Source organism: Pseudophryne corroboree, chromosome 8, assembly GCF_028390025.1.
Source record: "Pseudophryne corroboree isolate aPseCor3 chromosome 8, aPseCor3.hap2, whole genome shotgun sequence".
Classification (NCBI taxonomy): domain Eukaryota; kingdom Metazoa; phylum Chordata; class Amphibia; order Anura; family Myobatrachidae; genus Pseudophryne; species Pseudophryne corroboree.
The window spans coordinates 118,612,760-118,635,390 of NC_086451.1; the positions used below are offsets into that span (position 1 = coordinate 118,612,760).

Sequence of the window (22,631 nt, forward strand, 5' to 3'; positions counted from 1 at the left end):
TGCTCTATCGAGAGACCATGCAGATCTGAGAACCAATGCTGTCTGGGCCACACTGGAGCAACAAGAAGTAGTATTCCTCCTTCTTGCTTGAACTTCCGTATGGGTAGGAGTGACACTGGAGGGAACACGTATGGCAGCCGAAAGTTCCATGGAATTTCCAGTGTGTCCACGAACGCTGCTTGAGGATCCCTTCTCCTTGATCTGAAGACCGGAACCTTGTGATTGTGTGTAGATGCCATCAGGTCTACATCTGGTAGGCCCCACTTGTCCACTAGGAGTTGAAAGACTTCTGTATGAAGACTCCACTCTCCGGCGTTTACGTCCTGACGACTGAGGAAGTCCGCTTCCCAGTTGAGGACTCCCGGAATGAACACTGCCGATAAGGCTGGTAGATGGCGTTCCGCTCATTGGAGGATTTTTGACACTTCCATCATTGCCATGCGGCTTCTAGTGCCGCCCTGATGATTTATGTACGCCACCGTGGTGGCGTTGTCTGATTGTACTTGATCAGGCCTGTTCTGTACCAGAGGCAGGGCCAGAGTCAACGCATTGAACACTGCCCGCAATTCCAGAATGTTTATCGGGAGGAGAGATTCCTCCCTGGTCCACCGACGCTGGAGAAATTGTTGCTCCAACACCGCTCCCCAACCTCGCAGACTGGCGTCCGTTGTCAAGAGGACCCAGTTGGAGATCCAGAAGGAATGGCCCCTGCTCAGCTGCTGGCCTGTAGCCACCAGCTCAGTAACAGACGAACCTCCGGAGTCAAGGAGATCATTTGAGACCCGATCCGATGAGGCAGGCCGTCACACTTGGAAAGGATTGACCTCTGCAGAGGGCGGGAATTAAATTGAGCGTGATCCACCATGTCGAAAGCCGACACCATGAGGCCTAGTACTTGCATCGCCGAGTGTATCGACACTCTCTGGTGAGAGAGGAAGAATCTGATCTTGTCCTGAAGTTTCAGGACCTTCTCTGGAGACAGAAACAGTCTTTGGCTGTGTGTGTCCAGCAGCGACCCCAGGTGCACCATGCACCGAGCAGGGACCGGCGAGGACTTCTTTCAATTGATGAGCCTCCCGTGGGCTTGTAGGAATTGGACCAACATCTCCAGATGACTGAGGACATCTTGGGAGTTCGCCAGAATCAGCAAGTCGTCCAGATACGTCAGGATCCTGATTCCTTGACGACGGAGGAAAGCCGTCATCATGGCCATGACCTTGGTGAAAATCCGAGGTGCTGTGGCCAGTCCAAATGGCAGAGCCTGGAATTGAAAATGAATGTTGCCAATAGCAAACCGCAGATATTGCTGAAGCGAAATGGCAATAGGTATGTGCAGGTAAGCATCCTGTATATCCAGGGATACCATGTAGTCCTTGGGTTCCACGGCCAGCACAATAGAGCGCAAGGTTTCCATACAGAATTTGGACACTCTCACAAACTTGTTCAATGATTTCAGGTTGAGGATAGGCCGGAAAGACCCATTTGGTTTCAGAACTAGAAACAGAGTCGAATAGTATCCCCTGGCTCTCTGGGACAAAGGTTCCGGCACTACCACTCCTGTTTCCAGGAGGGATTGTACAACCAGGTGTAAAGCTTGCGCTTTCAACGGATCCGAGGGGATTACCATTGAACAGAACTGGCGAGGGGGACGTCTCTTGAAAGAGATTGCGTACCCGTGAGAGACAACTTCCCGCACCCAGGCGTCTGAAGTGGTCTTTAACCAGGCCTGGGCGAACTGCAGAAGTCGGCCTCCCACCCTGGGGTCCCCCAGGGGGAGGCCCGCCCTGTCATGCAGCAGGCTTGTCATGTTTGGAAGCAGGCTGACGGGCGGCCCAGGATTGTTTAGATTTAGGCTTAGTGGTGTTGGAAGCACGAGCCTGTCGCTGATACGCTTGACCCTTTGCTTTCCTTGGAGCCCGATAGGACTGAAAGGCGGTGATTTTAGCCTTCGGAGCAGAAGGATTAGTATTTGGGAGACACACTGTCTTGGTCATAGCCAAGTCAGTTACGATCTTGTTCAGATTCTCCCCAAATAGGATGTCTACCTTAAAAGGGAGCACCTTCAAGGTCTTTTTGGAGTCCAGGTCCACCTTCCAGGACCTCAACCACAGAATTCGACGAGCCAGAATAGACGTAGTAGATGCCTTGGCGCCATTACTCCTGCGTCAGAGGCCGCCTCCTGAATATAATGGTAGGCTGTGGTAATATAAGACAGATATTGCCTGGCAGTGAAAGAAAAATCCTGAGGTAGCTCATCTTCAATTGCCTGAACCCAAGCTTCAATTCCTTTTGCAGCCCAAGAGGCTGCCATAGTGGGTCTATGCACAGCACCACTAAGAGTGTAAATAGACTTGAGGCAACCCTCCACGCGCTTATCCGTCGGTTCCTTCAGCGAGGTGACAGGCAGAGTCGAGGACACCGCAAGACGGGCGACATGAGAGTCCACTGGTGGTGGAGTCTCCCATTTGTTACTCAACTCCGCAGGGATAGGATAAAGAGCTAGCATCTTCTTGGACAGGGAAAACTTCTTTCCTGGAGACGCCCAGGATCCTGACGTATGTCAATGAAATGGTCAGAGTGTGGTAAGACTACCTTAGCAACCTTCAGACGTTTGAATTTATCAGGTTTCTTAGACGTAGAAGTGGGTTCAGCGTCATCCTCCATTTGGAGAATCAGCTTAATAGCCTCCACTAGGTCAGGAACATCAACCTGTGTTATAGAATCCTCATCAGAAGCAACTGAATCAGTGTCTGACGGATCAGTATATTCCCACTCTTCATCAGAATTATCAGAAATATTAGTGGATTGGGAGGAAGAAATGGCCCGCTTAGAGGACCCCTTGGCCCCTTTCGAGGGGCAGGTTGAGCAATCAAAGATTGATATAATATTTGCACCTGAGTAGATAGTAAATCCGGTATCCGTTCAGATGGTCGACAGTCATTAGGCCGACCACTATTGGTCGACATTGCCATGGACTACACATGAAAATGGTCGACACATGAAAAGGTCGACATGAGTTTTTTTACTTTTTTTCTTTTGGGGAACTTTTCCATACTTTACGATCCAAGTGGACTACGATTAGAACGGTAATCTGTGCCGAGCGAAGCAGTAGTGGAGCGAAGGCACCATGCCCGAAGCATGGCGAGAGAAGCGAGCTATGCGAGGGGACGCGGTGCACTAATTGGGGTTCCCAGTCACTTTACGCAAAAAACGACACCAAAAAAAGTTAAAAAACTCATGTCGACCTTTTCATGTGTCGACCATGTGTCCATGTCGACCATGTCAATGTCGACCAATAGTGGTCGGCCTAATGACTGTCGACCATAACATGGTCGACCATTCATACCGGAACCAGTAAATCCACCCATGGCGGGTTCACCACAGGGACAATATGTGGCTGTAATGACACAGGAGGGCCCACAGGTGGCGTAAGACGCGATACAAGTGTAGATAGCATATTTGAAAATGCTTCCCAGGGTGGTTCCTGAGTAGCCACAGGTGCTGCGGGCTGACTAGGAGATGTATGACACCTAGTGCCTGAACCAGTAGCTAAAACTTCCCCCTCAGGTAAATCCGTGGTGCAAGTACTGTATGATGCAGGAGCGTCCGCGGATTTCCCGCCCTGTGTAGCAGAAATTATAAGGAATGTAGACTTAGAGCATGACAGTACAATATAGACAGACAAATATAATACCAGCAAATAACCCCATGTTATGTGACAGTAAATACCGAGCACAAACAGAGGATTTGAGCGGTATGAGGTGACAAACACACAGAGAACAAATCCAAAACAGTATATCCTATGTAATATTATATATATATATATATATAAATATAAAGACCCTGACGCACCTAGCCATCCAGGGTACAGAATATAGTGATAGCGAGTAGTGTGATACACAAGAATGGAATCCACACAGCAGCTCCAGGCACACCCAGTCACATGTACAATGCAGAAGTTATTACATATAAACAATAAAGCTGCACTGGACTAGTCATTTACATACTACTATGTATGAGTATAGATATAACAATGCACCGTAGATACTGGATGTATATCACAGAATAATTGTACTAAATATTCAGATAGCAGTATACTTGTTCTCTGGACTCTGCTTTGTCCAATCTTTTATGTAATAAAGACACATTTGCATTTAAAACATTCCACATATCCATCCAATCAGGTGTCGACTGTGCCGACAGAGACACCACAATCTACTCTACCTCCTCCTTAGACGAGCCTTCCGCTTCAGACATGCCGACACACACGTACCAACACCCACACACACACAGGGATATATATGTGGAGACAGTCCTCCAATAAGGCCCTTTGGAGAGACAGAGAGAGAGTATGCCAGCACATACCCAGCGCCACTGGACACTAAGACAAAATCCCAGTCTGTACAGCGCTTTTATATATATCAATAATACACTCACTGCGCCAAATAAATGTGCCCCCCCCCCCCTCCTTTTTGCGCTCTGTACTTGTGTTCAGCAGGGGAGAGTCCGGGAAGCAGCTTCTCTGCAGCGTGCTGTGGAGAAAATGGCGCTGGTTAGTGCTGGAGGATCAAGCTCCGCCCCCTCACCGGCGGGCTTCAGTCCCGCTCAAATTCTTTATACTGGCGGGAGGTTTATTTAATATACTGCCTCCGCAGTATATATATGTCAGCCAGTGTCCCTTGAGGTTTATTATTGCTGCCCAGGGCGCCCCCCCCTGCGCCCTGCACCCATACAGTGCCGTCAGTGTGTGTGTGTGTGAATGTGGGAGCAATGGCGCACAGCGTTACCGCTGCGCGGTTCCTCAGTGAAGATCTGAAGTCTTCTTTCTTCTTATACTCACCCGGCTTCTATCTTCCGGCTCTGTGAGGAGGACGGCGGCGCGGCTCCGGGACGAACGGCGAGGATGAGACCTGCGTTCCAACCCTCTGGAGCTAATGGTGTCCAGTAGCCTAAGAAGCAGAGCCTATCATTTAAGTAGGTCTGCTTCTCTCCCCTCAGTCCCACGATGCAGGGAGCCTGTTGCCAGCAGTGCTCCCTGAAAATAAAATACCTATCAAAAGTCTTTTTCAGAGAAACTCAGAAGAGCTTCCCTGCAGTGCATCCAGTCTCCTCTGGGCACAGGATCTAACTGAGGTCTGGAGGAGGGGCATAGAGGGAAGAGCCAGTGCACACCCATCTAAAGTCTTTAGAGTGCCCATGTCTCCTGCGGAGCCCGTCTATACCCCATGGTCCTAACGGAGTCCCCAGCATCCTCTAGGACGTAAGAGAAAATAACTTATTCATCAATCATAAAATATAAAAGTTACTTTGACAGAATAAGCAATAAAGTTATCACCAATTAAAAATAAATATATAAAGTTTTGCTCATTAAGGGTTAACAGAAAGCATACTTCAACTGTTATATCGCTCCTAAAGTGATGGGAGATCAGAGGGTGATGTTCAATTGTTCTTTATTTTTATTTGCGCACATCGCACCAAGAGAGGTCGGGTTTAGCCACGTATAGCAGCTAAACCCGACCAAAGTAACGCACTCGATGTGAGTAGTCACCCCAAATGGGCCACTTTTAGCACATTTCAGGTCACCACCTCAGGAGTAGCGAGCTGAAATGCCAGCGCGGCCCCGTACACTATCAGCCCCACATCTCCTTAAATATATAAAAGTGCAAAAATTGCATCATTGTGTGTGGAAAATAGAAATGCAATTTTAATACTTCTGATTTATGGCAGCCCATGCTGCCAACTGATGTGCCCATTTCTTTGTGGAGGCCTGGAGCTGTAGCTCCATCCGCCCCATTGTTAATCTGGCCCTGCCAGCTAATCATGCCTCAATGGAGAAACACTTGAATAGCTCCGCTGCGCGCCATCTACTGGCTACCTGTGCCGAAAACAATTAAATTTCGTCCTCAGAGTCTAGACCCAGAGACTGTTTAAAATTATGTACAACATACCCAGTGCTAGTTAAGACGGGGTAGATTCAATTAGCCGTGTGGTTGAGCCATTTTCATGTTGCAAAGTTAAGAAAAAATATTTATCACATCTGCATTTAAAATGCAGATTGTAATAAACATGCCCCATAATCCCAACAAAAATGCTTCTATGCTGATGCCTACAGTAAAAATAAGTAGTGCCAGCTTCATTGTATCACCAGTGCCTTAATGCTGGAGCCAATAATGAGAATGATTTACTAAAACAGAGTTTATAATATATATATGTGATTTCACCTGCTCCAATGTACCTGGCTGATAGACAAGCAGTACATTTGCTGTACCTGGCCCCAGGGACGGATATAGACTTTTCTTTAGGGGGGGGGCGGTTTACGGTTTAATCTTGACTCCTCCCTCTACAGTCCCAACTCCTCCCATCTGCACTCCTAACTCCTCCTCTCTCAATTCTGACTGAACTTTTTGAGTGAGACTGAGATAGAGCCTTGTGATTGTTCTATGTACATGTGACTATGCTATGGGGTAATTGTATTTATTAGCCCTAGTACCCACACACCAGCAAGTTGAGGGGTAAATGCTCTGTAACCCTTGCTCTCCTGGCTCCTCTGAGCTGCTGTGGTATATGCTGCAGCACATCGTTCTGCCTCAGGCTCTCCCAGGAGAGCTCTCTTCTGCTCAAAAGTGGGCGTGGCTATGACTGTGTTAGGGGGGGGCGGTCGCCCCCTTCACCCCCCCTAGATCCAGCCCTGGTGACCGTACCTCTCTCCAGGCTGTAGTGGCACTGGTTAGAACATTTAAACTGAACCGCAAGCAAAAGGACAAACTTTCATCATGGAACACATAAGGCATAATGCTTAGTAATGCAGCCCCATGATAAATCATTTCCTCCCACATTATTTTAGTGTAAGCTTCAGCCCTGCTCCCACTGCCATCCAACAGTGCATATAGACATAGGAAATTCCCTTGCACAACACACAGATAAAGTAATAAATTACAATGGAGGCATTTAGATGCTCAGTAACCATTGGCATGTATAGAATGGACACAATGCAGCGTTGGGGTAACAGTACCACGAACTTTACTACTGGGCAGCAATGGCACACATGGGTAACACAGCTATACAGGACAAGCTGGGATTGCGGTTACCTCGCCTATACACAAGCCCATCACCTCCTCCCGCTCCGTGCTTAGAGAATGGGCCACACAGACCAGGAAGGCATCGCCCTCTATGTGCACAGCCTGCACCGCCATCTTCCGTCCTCCCCAACTGAGTAGCAGCACGGGCTCTTGTGCCGGAGTTTGCGTTTCAGCACATACTATACAGTGCTTCAGATACAGTAAGTGTCCGTTACAAGCTTCATTTTGCTGGGGTCAATTGTGTAAACTAGCCTTAGTTTTGGTCTTCAAGAAAATGGCGATGTATGTAATTTAGGGACCCAAAAGAGGGGACAATTTCAACATAGCTAAAAATTGTCTTGATTGCCTGAAATTATTTTGCTAAATTGCTATTCCCGGAATATTCCGGACTCGGAGTATGCCTGCTGCGCCCGCACTGAAGGAGGAGAGGTATTGAGGTAAACCAGGGGCAGTAGCAGGGGAATAGCGTGCTTCTGTGCATTATTTTACACGTGCATGACAGATTATAGAGCTAGACTAACTGAGTGACCAATGCTATCTATCCCACTAGTCCAGTGGTTACCAAATTGGGGGGCACAATTATTAAGCCTGGTGAAGTGATAAAGTGGAAGGTGATAAAGCACCAGCCAGTCCGCTCCTAACTGTCATTTTCAAACCCAGCCTGTGACATGGCAGTTAGGATCTGATTGCATACCCTCCAACATTTTACACATAAAAAGCGGTACAAATTAGTAAAGGGGCGTGGCCATGGGTAAAGGGGTTGTGGCTACGCCCCTTTCCCTATAATTTCAATGGAAGTTTGGAGAGCCAAAAATCGGTACAGACCATAAAAAAAGGTACAGTTGGAGGGTATGTGATTGGCTGGTGCTTTATCACCTTTCACGTTATCACTTCACAAGGCATAATAAATCTGCCCCCGGGTGCCTTGGGGCACTTGCAGGGGTGCCCTGGGTTGGTGGATCGTTAGGTCGATCACTATTTGTCAACATGCATTAGGTCGACAGGAAAAGGTAGAGTTTTTTGCAATTATTTTCACTTTCACACTTTTCATACTTTACCATCCATATGGATTACAATTGGGCATAGTAAGCTGTGCTGAGCACTGCGAGGCACTTTACCCACAGCATGCAAGTAGATGCAGTGCACTAATTGGGGTGCCTAGTCATTTTTTACGGCGTACCCCCCCATAAAAAAAACAACTCGTGTCAGCATTTTCCGTTACCTTTTTAACCATGTCGACCTTGCACACTTGGTGGTTCAGGACCAAATTAAAATTATTCATGGTCAATGTAAGAGGCAAAACGAGTGCTTGTGGCTTCCAGTCATAAAATATGTGGACAAACAGAAATGAATCCTGTCCACCACCACATAACTGAACCTAAGGATGAGTCGGCTTATCATACTATCCCATTAAACTGGAACCCTGATTGCTGTAACACACGCTCTGGTTTTTGCCGGATGGCAAAAAGCCGGACAAACTTTGTCCGGCTTTTTGCCATCCGGGAGGGTCCTTCACACACAACGGCTTTGAGCCGTGTGTAATGCTGTGCGCATGCGCAGCAGCAGACACGGCTTGAAAAAAACCCGTTGTGTGTGAAAGCTCCCCTTCACACACATGGTCCACTGCCTACAAAGACGGCACGGCCCCGGCCCGGCAACCGGACCTTCCAGTGGTTATTTCCGGCTGCAACCCGGCAGCTGGGCCGGGGCCGTGCAGTGTGAAAGGACCCTACCCCTTACACAGTTAATTACAGTACCGGCACGGAAAAAAGCCATCCGGCTTTTTCCAGGCCGGCAAAAGCCGGCGTGTGTTTCAGCCCTGATGATTTACACTGGCTGACTTCAAATTTGCATTTCACCTGATATTAATCAGCCACAGAACCTGTGTAATCCATGAGCTTTGTGGTTTAAAGGGACAGAGGGATATCCAGTTACCAGTGAATTAACATCAGGTCCAAAAACCGGGCGTATTTCTGACTTTTTTTCCGATGTTTCACTGATTTCTTTTTTTTTCAGGCTATCCAATATGGACCTCCCGAAAACTCACAAATGGTACTGTTTCCGGAGATTTGGTAGGCAGGCGAAACAAAATCACCAATAACCACGACGACCTGCAGTGTCCCTAGCGCGCCGCAGCAGCGGCAGGCTGGGACTGCAGGGAGGGTGCCGTGGCGCAGGAGCCGGCACTTGTCGCTTATCTCTGGCGGGGAAGCCGGGGCAACACCATGACCCGAATCCCCCATCTTCCCCTGGTCACATGGGACCCGAGAGAGCCGGAACTGCAGCGCTGCACCGGTAGCTGTCAGGAGCCAGCACCCGGTGCAGCATGAGGTAACCCCCGATAAGCCGCCGATCGTGTCGGCTTATCGGGGCTAATAGGATAGCCCCCCGGCGGGACAATTATCCCCTTAAATTACCAGGGCTAATTGGATATCCCCCATAGTATGGTAAGCCTATGTATAAGCACAATTTATTTAATTGAATATTTTTTTCTGAATTTCTCCTGAACAACCTTTTGGTTGCCAAGAAAAGAATTTTGATACTACAGGGTGCCAAGATTATACACTGCTCAAAAAATAAAGGGAACACTAAAATAACACATCCTAGATCTGAATGAATGAAATATTAAATACTTTGTTCTTTACATAGTTGAATGTGCTGACAACAAAATCACACAAAAATTATCAATGGAAATCAAATTTATTAACCCATGGAGGTCTGGATTTGGAGTCACCCTCAAAATTAAAGTGGAAAAACTCACTACAGGCTGATCCAACTTTGAGGTAATGTCCTTAAAACAAGTAAAAATGAGGCTCAGTAGTGTGTGTGACCTCCACGTGCCTGTATGACCTCCCTAAAACCCACACAAGTGGCTCAGGTAGTGCAGCTCATCCAGGATGGCACATCAATGCGAGCTGTGGCAAGAAGGTTTGCTGTGTCTGTCAGCGTAGTGTCCAGAGCATGGAGGTGCTGCCAGTAGACAGACCAGGACATCAGGAGACGTGGAGGAGGCCGTAGGAGGGCAACAACTCAGCAGCAGGACCGCTACCTCCGCCTTTGTGCAAGGAGGAACAGGAGGAGCACTGCCAGAGCCCTGCAAAATGACCTCCAGCAAGCCACAAATGTGCATGTGTCTACTCAAACGATCAGAAACAGACTCCATGAGGGTGGTATGAGGGCCCGACGCCCACAGGTGGGGGTTGTGCTTACAGCCCAACACCGTGCAGGACGTTTGGCATTTGCCAGAGAACACCAAGATTGGCAAATTCGCCACTGGCGCCCTGTGCTCTTCACAAATGAAAGCAGGTTCTCACTGAGCACATGTAACAGACGTGACAGAGTCTGGAGACGCCAAGGAGAACGTTCTGCTGCCTGCAACATTTTCCAGCATGACCGGTTTGGCAGTGGGTCAGTAATGGTATGGGGTGGCATTTCTTTGGGGGGCCGCACAGCCCTCCATGTGCTCGCCAGAGGTAGCCTGACTGCCATTAGGTACCGAGATGAAATCCTCAGACCCCTTGTGAGACCATATGCTGGTGCGGTTGGCCCTGGGTTCCTCCTAATGCAAGACAATGCTAGACCTCATGTGGCTGGAATGTGTCAGCAGTTCCTGCAAGACGAAGGCATTGATGCTATGGACTGGCCCGCCTGTTTCCCAGACCTGAATCCAATTGAGCACATCTGGGACATCATGTCTTGCTCCATCCACCAATGCCACGTTGCACCACAGACTGTCCAGGAGTTGGCGGATGCTTTAGTCCAGGTCTGAGAGGAGATCCCTCGGGAGACCATCCGCCACCTCATCAGGAGCATGCCCAGGCGTTGTAGGGAGGTCATACAGGCACGTGGAGGCCACACACACTACTGAGCCTCATTTTGACTTGTTTTAAGGACATTACCTCAAAGTTGGATCAGCCTGTAGTGTGTTTTTCCACTTTAATTTTGAGGGTGACTCCAAATCCAGACCTCCATGGGTTAATTCATTTGATTTCCATTGATAATTTTTGTGATTTTGTTGTCAGCACATTCAAATATGTAAAGAACAAAGTATTTAATAAGAATATTTCATTCATTCAGATCTAGGATGTGTTATTTTAGTGTTCCCTTTATTTTTTTGAGCAGTGTAGAATGTTTGGGAACTACTACACTCATGAATTACACAGGTTCTCTAGCTGCTTAAAATTAGGTGAAATGCAGGTTTAAAGTCAGTCAGCCCCAGAACTTGTGTGATTCAATAGTATGGTAAGCCCCTCTCTCTCTTGGGGTATTTATTAAAGCTCAGAGAGAGAGATAAAATTGTGAGAGATAGCTATTCAGCTTCTGACTTACATTTTATAGGCAGGAGCTGATTAGTTGGTACTTTATCACAATTTTATCTCTCTCCAAGCTTTGATAAATAACCCTCCCCCACCGCCAATAAATTAAATTAGGGGTTACAGTTTCCTATATGGCTACACTATATGGTTTCTTTGCCTGAATTCATTTTTGAAAGTGTGAATTCGTGTTTTTAAGATTTCTTTTTATTGGCCAGTCAACTTTCAAAATCATTTATAGTGAGGTCTCTCTGTTATAACCATCTCACTATACTAGGGCGCTGATGTCTCAGAGAAAGGATCCCTGTCAGAAAGCAGCATGTGCAATCCAAAAGTGCTTGCAAGGTAAGCTCCGAGAAGCAGTTGGTGCATCAAGCACATCCTCAATGATTCAGCAAAACTGTCTAACTTGAGTTCTGCATCCACAGTGAACAATTACATGGAGAGCAAATGTGAGCACGAATTCCAAGCTATGCGTATCTGCTGTGCTAAGCTGGCAAACCAGAACTCCGTCTGCTGCTCTGGCTTCCATAAGCAGCAAGGAACTATCGAAGAACCTAAACAAAAACAACTTCTATGACATCAACAGCTGTCCACCTAGAACTGGAACCTGCAGTTTGTGACAGTGATTTATAAAATATTATAGGACTCCAAACAATTCCAAATATGCCAAGAGGGTTCTGTTCTCTGTAAAGCCCAGCACTGGAACTTTTGCCACTTTTTAAATTTTATTTTGTGTTTGTATAATGTATGCATCTGTAAATACAATAAAAGTAACTTGATTTTAGTGAATATCTTTGATAATCCATCAATCTCTGAATAGTTCACACACTCTATAGCCAAATATTTTTACTACCTCTTGTATGCTATGGGGGATATTCCCTTAGCTGTGGTCATTTTTTGCCACTGGTCATTATCATGCTATCCAATTGTAGTCCATTTTTTACTGTGAGAAATATTATCTGCTTTCACACGAAAACACATAGGATCTGTGAAAAGCTGCGCACCTATGTGTGCACGGGGGGGCACAGATAAATTGGTGCTTTTTTATCATTAAGGGCAGCGCTATCATCATATATTATTGTGGTATGATATATGGGCGCTGGGGTGTGAGCTGGCATACTCCCTCTGTGTTTCTCTCTCCGGAATTCCCTGTGGATCTGTCCCCTAGTTTTGGGCAGTGGGTGTGTCGGTACTACGTGTTGGCATGTCTGAGGCTGAGTGTTCCTCCCCCGAGGAAGGTACTGGGGGCGCAGAAAAGGAGTTGGATATGACTCTGTCGGCACATCCGACACCTGATTTGGTTACTATGTTAAGTACACTTAATGCAAATGTGGCCTCATTGTCTAAGAGGCTGGATAAATCTGAGTCTGAGACACAAGTATGGAGGAAATCCATGGAGGATGCTTTGGCTCAGGTGCAGACCCCTTCGGGGTCACAAAAACATTCGTTTACCCAGATGGTAGATACGGATACCGACAAGAACTCTGATTCCGATGTCGATTTCAATGTGGCTACTTTACACCCAAGGCTAGTTAAGAGTATTCAGTACATGATTGTGGCTATTAAAGATGTTTTACGTATCTCTGACGAACCTGCTGTGCAGGAAACAAGGATTTGATTATTTAAAGGGAAAAAACCTGAGGTGAAGTTTCCCCCCTCTCCTGAAATGAATGCTCTTTGTGAAAAGGCTTGGGAGTCTCCGGACAAGAGATGGCAGATTCCCAAGAGAATTTTCATGGCGTATCCTTTTCCCTCTGATGACAGGGAAAAATGGGAGTCGTCTCCGAATGTCGACAAGGCTCTATCCCGTTTGTCCAAGAAGGTGGCGCTTCCGTCCCCTGACACGGCGGCTCTCAAGGATCCGGCGGATCGCAAGCTGGAAACTTCTTTGAAGGCCATTTTCGTTAACATGGGTGCATTGCTCAGACCTGCTGTGGTGTCGGTATGGGTGAGTAGTGCTATTGCTAAATGGGCTGATAATTTAGCTTCTGATATGGATACCCTTGATAAAGATAATATTCTTTTGACTCTTGGTTATATCAAGGACGCTGCAGATTACCTGAAGGATGCGGCGAGGGATGTTGGCCTCTTGGGATCAAGAGCCAATGCCATGGCGGTCTCAGCCAGGAGGGCGCTGTGGATCCTTCAATGGAATGCTGATGCCGACTCCAAGAAAAATATGGAAGCGCTTCCCTTCAAAGGTAGTGTCTTGTTTGGTGACGGCCTGGCTGACCTGGTGTCTACCGCGACTGCGGGTAAGTCATCTTTTCTTCCTTATGTTCCCACACAACAGAAAAAGGCACCCCATCAGCAGATGCAGTCCTTTCGACCTAATAAATACAAACGAGGAAAAGGCTCGTCCTTCCTCGCTTCAAAGGGTAGAGGAAGGGGAAAGAAGTCGCCTGTAGGATCAGGCACCCAGGACCAAAAGTCCTCCCCCGCCTCTACCAAGTCCACCGCATGACACTGGGGCTCCCCTGCGGGAGTCCGGGCCGGTGGGGGGCCATCTCCGGATCTTCAGTCAGGTCTGGGTTCAATCGGGCCTGGATCCTTGGGTCTTAGACATAGTGTCTCAGGGGTACAAGCTGGAGTTTCAGGAGATGCCCCCTCACCGCTTTTTCATTTCGGCCTTGCCAGTAGTTCTTCCGGAAAAAGATGTGGTAAATGCTGCAATACAAAAGTTGTGTCAACAGAGGGTCATTGTTCCCGTTCCCCCATCCCAGCGGGGGGAGGGGTTCTGTTCGAGCCTCTTTGTCGTACCGAAGCCGGACGGTTCGGTCAGACCGATTCTGAACCTAAAATCCCTCAATCCATACTTGAAAATTTTCAAGTTCAAGACGGAGTCTCTTCGAGCTGTGATCTCCAGCCTAGAAGGGGGGGATTTTATGGCGTCGACATAAAGGATGCCTACTTACACGTCCCGATATATCCTCCGCATCAGGCCTTCCTGAGATTTGCGGTGCAGGATTGTCATTACCAATTTCAGACGTTGCCGTTTGGGCTTTCCACGGCCCCAAAGGTTTTCACCAAGGTCATGGCAGAAATGATGGTTCTCCTTCGCAAGCGAGGGGTTACAATTATCCCGTACTTGGACGGTCTCCTGATAAAGGCGAGGTCCAAGGAACAGTTGTTAAGAAATGTGGATCTTTCTCTGTCGGTTCTGCGACAACACGGTTGGGTTCTAAATTTGCCAAAGTCTCAGTTGATCCCGGCCACTCGGCTGCCCTTTCTGGGCATGATTCTAGACACGGAGTTACAGAGAGTGTTTCTTCCGGAAGACAAAGCTCTGGAAATACAGACAATGGTCAGGGAGCTTCTGAGGCCGACAAGTGTGTCGATTCATCAATGCACTCGGGTTCTAGGGAAGATGGTTGCGGCTTACGAAGCCATTCCGTTTGGCAGTTTTCATGCCCGGGTGTTTCAGTGGGATCTGCTGAACAAATGGTCCGGGTCTCACCTGCACATGCACCGGAAAATAAGTCTATCTTCCAGGGCCAGGATTTCTTTTCTGTAGTGGCTGCAAAGCTCTCGCCTATCTAGAGGGACGCCGATTCGGAATCCAGGACTGGGTCCTGCTGACAACAGATGCAAGTCTCCGAGGCTGGGGCGCAGTCACACAAGGAAGAAATTTCCAGGGAAAATGGTCAAACCAAGAATCTTGTCTCCACATAAATGTTCTCGAGTTAAGAGCCATTTACAACAGCCTGCTACAAGTGAAGAGCCTTCTTCAGGGTCGTCTTGTCCTGATCCAGTCGGACAACATAACAGCGGTGGTGTACGTAAACCGCCAAGGCGGAACAAGGAGCAGGGCGGCTATGGCGGAGGCCACAAGAGTCCTTCGCTGGGCGAAACAGCACGTAAGCTCTCTGTCAGCAGTCTTCCTCCCGGGCGTGGACAACTGGGAAGCAGACTTCCTCAGCAGACACGATCTCCATCCGGGAGAGTGGGCTCTTCATCAAGAGGTATTTGCAGAAGTGACAAGGCGTTGTGGAATTCCTCTGATAGACATGATGGCGTCTTGCCTCAACAAGAAGCTTCCGAGGTATTGTTCCAGGTCACGGGACCCCCAGGCCAGTGCAGCGGATGCCCTGGTGACTCCGTGGGTGTTTCAGTCGGTGTATGTGTTCCCTCCGCTTCCTCTCATTCCAAAGGTGCTGGGGATCATACGACGAAAAAGGGTTCAGGCGATTCTCGTCGTTTCAGATTGGCCACGCAGGGCCTGGTATCCGGATCTTCGGGAATTGCTTGTGGAAGATCCTTGGCCGCTTCCTCTAAGAGAGGACCTGTTACTGCAGGGGCCCTGCGTGTTTCCGGACTTACCGCGGCTGCGTTTGACGGCGTGGAAGTTGAGCGCCATATCTTAGCTCGAAAAGGTATTCCTGGGGAGGTCATCCCCACTCTCCTTAAGGCTAGGAAGGAGGTTACGGCGAAACATTATCACCGTATTTGAAGAAAGTATGTTTCGTGGTGTGAAACCAAAGCAGCTCCGGCGGAGGAGTTTCACTTGGGTCGGTTTCTCCATTTTTTGCAAGCAGGCGTCGATGCAGGCCTGAAATTGGGTTCCGTCAAAGTGCACATTTCGGCTTTATCTATTTTCTTTCAAAAAGAATTGGCCGTCCTTCCAGAGGTTCAGACTTTCGTGAAGGGAGTGCTACATATCCATCCTCCATTTGTGCCGCCTGTGGTGCCGTGGGATCTTGAAGTGGTGTTGCAGTTTCTTATGTCTCACTGGTTTGAACCTTTGCGTAAGGTTGAGTTAAAGTTTCTCACTTGGAAAGTGGTCATGCTTTTGGCTCTGGTGTCTGCCAGGCGAGTGTCAGAGTTGGCGGCCTTGTCTCACAAGAGTCCATATTTGATCTTCCATTCGGATAGAGCGTAATTGAGGACTCGTCAACAATTTCTGCCGAAGGTGGTTTCTTCGTTTCACATTAACCAACCTATTGTAGTGCCTGTGGCTACAGATGCTGGGGCGGTTCCAAAGTCTCTTGATGTTGTAAGAGCTTTGAAGATTTACGTCGCCAGAACGGCTCTTACCAGGAAAACAGAGGCTTTGTTTGTCCTGTATGCTTCCAACAAGATTGGAAATCCTGCTTCTAAGCAAACTATTGCACGCTGGATTTGTAATACGATTCAGCAAGCTCATTCTTCGGCTGGGCTACCGTTGCCAAAGTCAGTAAAGGCCCATTCTACCAGAAAAGTGGTCTCGTCTTGGGCGGCTGCCCGAGGGATCTCGGCACTTCAGCTTTGCCGAGCAGCTACGTGGTCGGGTTCAAACACATTTGCTAAGTTTTACAAGTTTGATACCCTGGCTGATGGGGGCCTCATGTTTGCTCAATCGGTGCTTCAGAGTCGTCCGCACTCTCCCGCCCGTTCTGGAGCTTTGGTATAGACCCCATGGTCCTTTTGGAGTCCCCAGCATCCTCTAGGACGTAAGAGAAAATAGGATTTTAATACCTACCGGTAAATCCTTTTCTCCTAGTCTGTAGAGGATGCTGGGCGCCCATCCCAGTGCGGACTGTTCCTTGCAGTTAGGTTGATACTGGTTATTTTCGGTTACACGAGGTTGTGTATCAGTTATGTTCAGCTTGTTGCTGTTGTTAGTTCATACTGTTATCTGGTTTCATGCTACTCCAGTTGTACGGTATGTTTGTGGTGTGGGCTGGTATGTTTCTCGCTCTTAGTTTAACAAATATCCTTTCCTCAAAATGTCCGTCTCTCCTGGGCACAGTTCCTATAACTGAGGTCTGGAGGAGGGGCATAGAGGGAGGAGCCAGTTCACACCCAGTCAGTCTTTTTAGTGTGCCCAAGCTCCTGCGGATCCTGTCTATACCCCATGGTCCTTTTGGAGTCCCCAGCATCCTCTACGGACTAGGAGAAAAGGATTTACCGGTAGGTATTAAAATCCTATTATTGTGTGTTTGCGCACTGCACGTACTCCCTATGCATAGCCCGCAAATCTGTTGAAATGTCCTCACTTAACATCCAATTATAATGTGTATGACCCTCATACAAATTTTGATGGGGTATTCAGTGAGGACATTTAATCAGAATTACAGTCTATGCATAGTTGGACATAAGCATGAACTGTCTATACACTTTTCAGTTGCATCTTCTGCACCAAGCATAGGATAGATGTAAGTACATTTACTACTAATGACAACTGCTCTTGTGGCCATGGAGGTATCTGCATGATGGGTCGACACGACAGTGGTCAACACAGTATATGGTCAACATGAATGTTTTCAACTGTTTCATACTTTACCATCCACGTGGACGGTTAGGAATAGTAACCTTGCCGAGCATAGCGAGTCACCTTATCCGAATCATGGCGAGCAAACGCGGTACACTAACTGTGGTTCCATATGGTGGAAGAGAAAATTTGACACAAAAAAACATACAAAAAACTCATGTCGACTTTTTCACGTGTCGACCCTTGTACATGTAGACCATTTGATGTCGACCTATTATACCATAACTGACATGGGGCTGGAGGCGGCTAGTAACTTAGGACTTTAAAATCACTGTAGGCATCTGGAATTGGTCAAGAAAAAAAAACACTTTTTGTTTCCCCCAGCACCCTGAATGATAGCAGTAACCTGATTTAAATCCCATACAATATCTTAGAATTCAGAGATCTCGGTTACATAAATCTGTGCAAATGTATGTGTAAGCCCCCAAGCCACGTCAAGGCCTCTCTGTATATATATTGGGCATCCCTAGCACTATATCTAGGTGCAGGGCGTGGCACCCCCAAAAAAAAATCAGCATTAGACAGCATACCAGTAAAAAAACTATAATATTAATAGATTAGTGTTTAAGAAGCCAAAGCTATAGAGAAAGTGATACAAAAATCAGATGTAATTAAAATAAGAAATAGTGCTAAAGAAATTAGTGTTAATGTAAGGGTATGCCACACTAAAGCCATCCAGCTCTGCCAATTCAGGGGCACCACATCCCAACCCTCCACATTATGGGGCCATCTGGAATTGGGACTGTAATATGTGTGTATCCGAAACATGCCCTCAATTATTTAAGTTGGGCAAAGGGGTCTTTACCATAAGAGTCATGTAACCTTGCAATGCTCTCCCCCAAGAATTGGAAATGGCAGACACTGAAGATTGATTCTAAAAAGGACCTGATGCCTTCTAGTCAAAATCCATCATACAAGGTTACACATATTGGGAGAGATGCAATTGATATATCACGCTCAATCTCCCATCTTAAGTGACAGGGCGATATACAATTGTCCTCTGTTATTGCGTCCTTAGCAGTCGGGTGTAGCTACTTTACATGGGCGTAATAGCGAAAAGTCCCGGTAGGCCACCCAAATGGATCACTTTTCGCGCATTTCAGCTCGCCACCCCCGGGGGTAGCGAGCTGAAATGCTGATGTTGCAACATTTGAATAGCTGCGGGCGTGATAGGGGCCATGAGGAGGCGGCAGCATTTGAATTCCGCCCATGATATCTTATTTAGTGACTAGTGAGAATACCAGTGTAGAATAATTTTTTTTATATCATTAGATGGCAAGTGTGGTAACTCATTAGATGGTGGTGGTGGGGGGGGGGGGGGGGGGGGGGGAGTTGAGGTTAGGTTTAAGCTGGGGGGGGCGGTTAAGGTTAGGCTGCAGGGGGGGAGTTTAGGGTTAGGCTGTAGGGAGGGGTGTTTAGGGTTAGGCTGCGGAGGGAGAGAGGGTAAGGCACCACTGGAGAGGGTTAGGATGCAGGGGTTTAGTATACTTACCGCACAGGTGTTGGGATACTGCGTGTCGGGATGCCGCTGTCAGTTTTCTGACAGCCGGCATCCCAAATGCCAGGATCCCGATACCAACCAGTCTGTATCCATAAACTAAAATAGGTAGCTGACCAGGCTCCTTTATATATTTTGTGGGTAAGTATGCTCACAGCATCAAATAGTCTCTGTGCAGATGTTTTGCCTCCTGCAGCATGGAAGTCCTGTAGTTGAGGATCACGATGCTGTGATGTGACCGGTTAGCAGCTTGGGACTAGATTGAGTTCTGTAAGAGGTGTACTAAAGCAACATGGTATAGGACACCCGTGCCTGCTTCACCCCTATAGCTGTAGTAAACAAATCCTGCAGCAAAATTAGGTTGCTGTATAGAGCACGTGGAGCCACTATGAGTCTGTGTCAGCTTCTTTGGATGTAGTATGCTGTGGCAATTAGTCAGGTAGCGGTTGAAGCAGAGACACTAACTCCAGAAAGCACAGATAGTGATCGGAACCCAATGTGTTTCGTCACTTCAGTGACTTTTTCAAAGGCAAAAGTTCAGTATAAACCAAAATAAAGTGTAATTCTGTCTCTTATGTGAGCACAAGCAGTTCTTGAAAAACTGAAATCAAGTACCATAACTCTCCTTTTCTTCTTCGGTTTCCTTGGTTCTCCACAGGTGATTCCAAAGCAGTTGTTCAAGGGAGGGGATGCTCCTGAGTGGATAGGAGAATCCGGTGTCCAAATGAAGCATCTTGAGAGGCAAAAGTATCAAAGGCATAGAACCTGAGAAAGGTGTGGACAGCCGGCTGCCTTGCACAGCTCTTTACTGCAGACGCGCCACAGCGGGCGACCCACGAAGGACCCACAGAGCGAGTAGAATGAGCAGAGACCTTATCTGGCACAGGAAGGTCAGCCTGTGTGTAAGCCTGTGAGAAAGTCATAAAAAGCCATCTGGCCAGAGTCTGTTTGTCTGCAGGCCAGCCCCTCTTGTGGAATCCTGTAGAGTACAAAGAGAGAATCCGATCTCCAGAGAGAACTGGAACGATCCATGTAGCTCCGGAGGGCATGGACCATGTCCAGGGAGGCCTTCCCTGCAGAGAGATCAGGGATTGGAAGGCCGGTACCACTCTTTCTTTGTTAAAGTGGAAACGGAACACCACCTTGGGAAGGTAGCCAGGACAAGTTCGAAGAACAGTCCTGTCTCAATAAAAGATCAGAAAGGGAGAGCAATAGGAGAGCACCCCTAAACTGACACCCTTCAGGCCAATGCAATAGCCAGAATAGTCTTTGCTGTTAACCATTTGAGGTTCACTGATTCCAGAGGTTCAAACAGAGGCTCTTGAAGTGCCTGGAGAACCACTGACACATCCCACGGAGCCACTGGAAGGACAAAGGGAGGTTGAATACGAAGGACATCCTGAAGAAAGGTGCAAATATCCATGGAGCAATTCTGCACTGAAACCAAACTAACAGAGCAGAGACATGCACTTTCAGAGAGGCTATGGGTAGTCCGAGATCCAATCCAGCTTGAAGAGAGGCAAGGATTTGGGAAACTCAAAAAACTAGGGGGTCATAGCGTCTTGCAGTGCACCACTACAACTATGTATGCCACACCCGGAAATAGATAAGGGCTGAGGCCGGCTTCCACACTTTGAGTGTGGTCTGGATCACAGAGCGAGAGAAATCCTTGGACCTTAGGAGGGATGACTCAAGAGCCACGCCGTGAAAGACAGACAAGCTAGTTCCAGGTGTATACAAGGACCCAGACACAACAGGTCTGGTCGTAGAGGAAGTGGAAATGGAGCGTCCATGGAGAGGCTCTGAAGATTGCAGAACCAATGATGCCTGGGCCTTGCCAGAGCTACCAACAGGACAGTGCCTCCTTCTTGCTTGAACTTCAGAAGAACCCACGGAATAAGGGAGACCGGAATGGAAGATGTACGGCAGACGGAAGGTCCACTTCACTGCCAGAGCGTCCACGAAGGCTGTTTTGGGATCTTGTGTCCTGGACCCACACACGGGAACTTGTGGTTGTGTCATGAGACCATGAGGTCCATGTCTGGATGGCTTAATTTGTCCACCAGAAGCTGGAAGACCTCTGGGTGTAGAGACCACTCTCCGGAGTGCACGTTGTAACAGCTGAGGATGTCCGCTTCCCAGTTGAGAATCCCTGGTATGAACACTGTAGAGATGGCCAGGAGATGATGTTCATTGGATGATGTGAGCAACCAACTGCAAGTGCCTCCCTTGTGGTTGAGGAATGGCACCGCAGTGGTGTTGTCGGACTAGACCTGAACCGATCTGCCCTGAAGAATGTTCCATGCCAGCGTGAGTGCTCTGTAGACAGCTCATATTTCCAGGACGTTGATCGGTAAGCAGCTTTTGGTGGGAGTCCAATGGCCCCGAAAGGAGTGTTGACCGGACTCTGCCCCCCAGCAACAGAGACTGGCATCTGTGGTCAGGAGAACCCAATCTGGAATCCAGAAGGGATGTCCTTTGTCCAAGTGTGGAGCCACCAAGTTAGAGACGGACAAACTTCTGGAGATAGGACCATCATCTGCGACCTGATGAGATGTGGTTGTCTGTTCCATCTGGATAGTATAAGGTGTTGTAGATGTCTGGAGTGGAACTGGGCACATTCTACCATGTCAAAGGTATACACCGTTGACCCCAAGACCTGCATAGCTGAGTGGATTGACACACGTCGAAAGTGAAGCAACTAGCGGACCCATTGCTGCTGAGCAGAAATTTTGTCGGCTGGTAGAAAAATCCGTTGTACCTGAGAGTCCAGGAGAGCACCCAGATGCACCATCGTCTAAGAAGGCAGAAGGGATGACTTTTTCCAATTGATGAGCCAGCCGTGCTTCTGTAGGAAAGCAATGGTCAACTGAAGATGGCAGTAAAGCAGCACTGGAGTGTATGCGAGAATCAGCAGGTTGTCCAGGTAGGGGAGTATTCTGACCCCCTGGCGACGCCGCTGTGCCGCTATTACGGCCATAATTTTGGTAAAGAACCTGGTAGCAGCAGAAAGACCAAAGAGCACTGCTCAAAATTGGTAATGTTGTTGGGGTACAGCAAACTGTGGGAACCGCTGATTGGAAGGTGCTATAGGGAGATGCAGATAGGCATCCTGAATGTCCAGGGACACCATAAAATCCCAGGCTCCATAGCTAGGACAGTAGAGTGAAGGGTTTCTATACGAAACCAGGGCACCCTGATAAACTTGTTGAGGAAATTTGAGATTGAGACCTCTTGGGGTTCCGAACCAGGAATAGGGTAGAGTAAAAACCAGTCCTGCATTGTAAGAGAGAAACTGGAACTATGACCCCTGATTGCAACGGGGACTAAATGACCTCCTAAAGGTCCAAGGCTTTGTTTGGGTCTAATGGGGGGCTTGTGCAAAAGAATTGCTGAGGGGGGCATCTCCGGAATGAGATAGCATAACCGTGAGAGACTATTTTTTGCACCCAGGCGTCTGTGGTGGTCTGATGCCAGGAGTGTGTGAA

The 22,631-nt window shown here is 47.9% G+C and overlaps 2 protein-coding genes across 7 annotated transcripts in view; one reads left to right on the forward strand and one right to left on the reverse strand.

Annotated features, from left to right (window-relative positions):
* Nucleotides 1-7,193, reverse strand: part of BRCC3 (BRCA1/BRCA2-containing complex subunit 3) — a 95,304-nt gene extending 88,111 nt beyond the window's left edge. Inside the window, exon 1 of the mRNA XM_063936897.1 lies at nt 7,089-7,193. Coding sequence (XP_063792967.1) covers nt 7,089-7,193 — 105 coding nt within the window. The remainder of the gene's footprint in view (nt 1-7,088) is intronic.
* Nucleotides 7,194-7,195: 2 nt separating this feature from the next.
* CMC4 (C-X9-C motif containing 4) lies at nt 7,196-12,184 on the forward strand. Of its 6 annotated transcripts, none has more exons than XM_063936901.1 (3): nt 7,196-7,279; nt 11,670-11,737; nt 11,821-12,184. In XM_063936901.1, the coding sequence occupies exons 2-3, from the start codon at nt 11,677-11,679 to the stop codon at nt 11,970-11,972; spliced, it is 213 nt and encodes a 70-aa protein (XP_063792971.1). In that variant the 5' UTR covers nt 7,196-7,279; nt 11,670-11,676; the 3' UTR covers nt 11,973-12,184. The 6 variants fall into 6 exon arrangements, with proteins under 6 accessions (XP_063792971.1, XP_063792968.1, XP_063792970.1 ...); XM_063936898.1 differs by lacking the exon at nt 7,196-7,279 and adding an exon at nt 7,372-7,508; XM_063936900.1 differs by lacking the exon at nt 7,196-7,279 and adding an exon at nt 7,410-7,516.
* The last annotated feature ends 10,447 nt before the right edge of the window (nt 12,185-22,631 follow it).

What these genes read in the sequence shown, in the direction of transcription:
- CMC4 (XM_063936898.1), top strand. Translation starts at nt 7,477, where the DNA reads ATGCCTGCTGCGCCCGCACTGAAGGAGGAGAG. An exon ending in CCCGCACTGAAGGAGGAGAG is followed by an intron (nt 7,509 to 11,669) that starts GTATTGAGGTAA and finishes TCACTATACTAG; the next exon opens with GGCGCTGATGTCTCAGAGAA. An exon ending in AATCCAAAAGTGCTTGCAAG is followed by an intron (nt 11,738 to 11,820) that starts GTAAGCTCCGAG and finishes CTGCATCCACAG; the next exon opens with TGAACAATTACATGGAGAGC.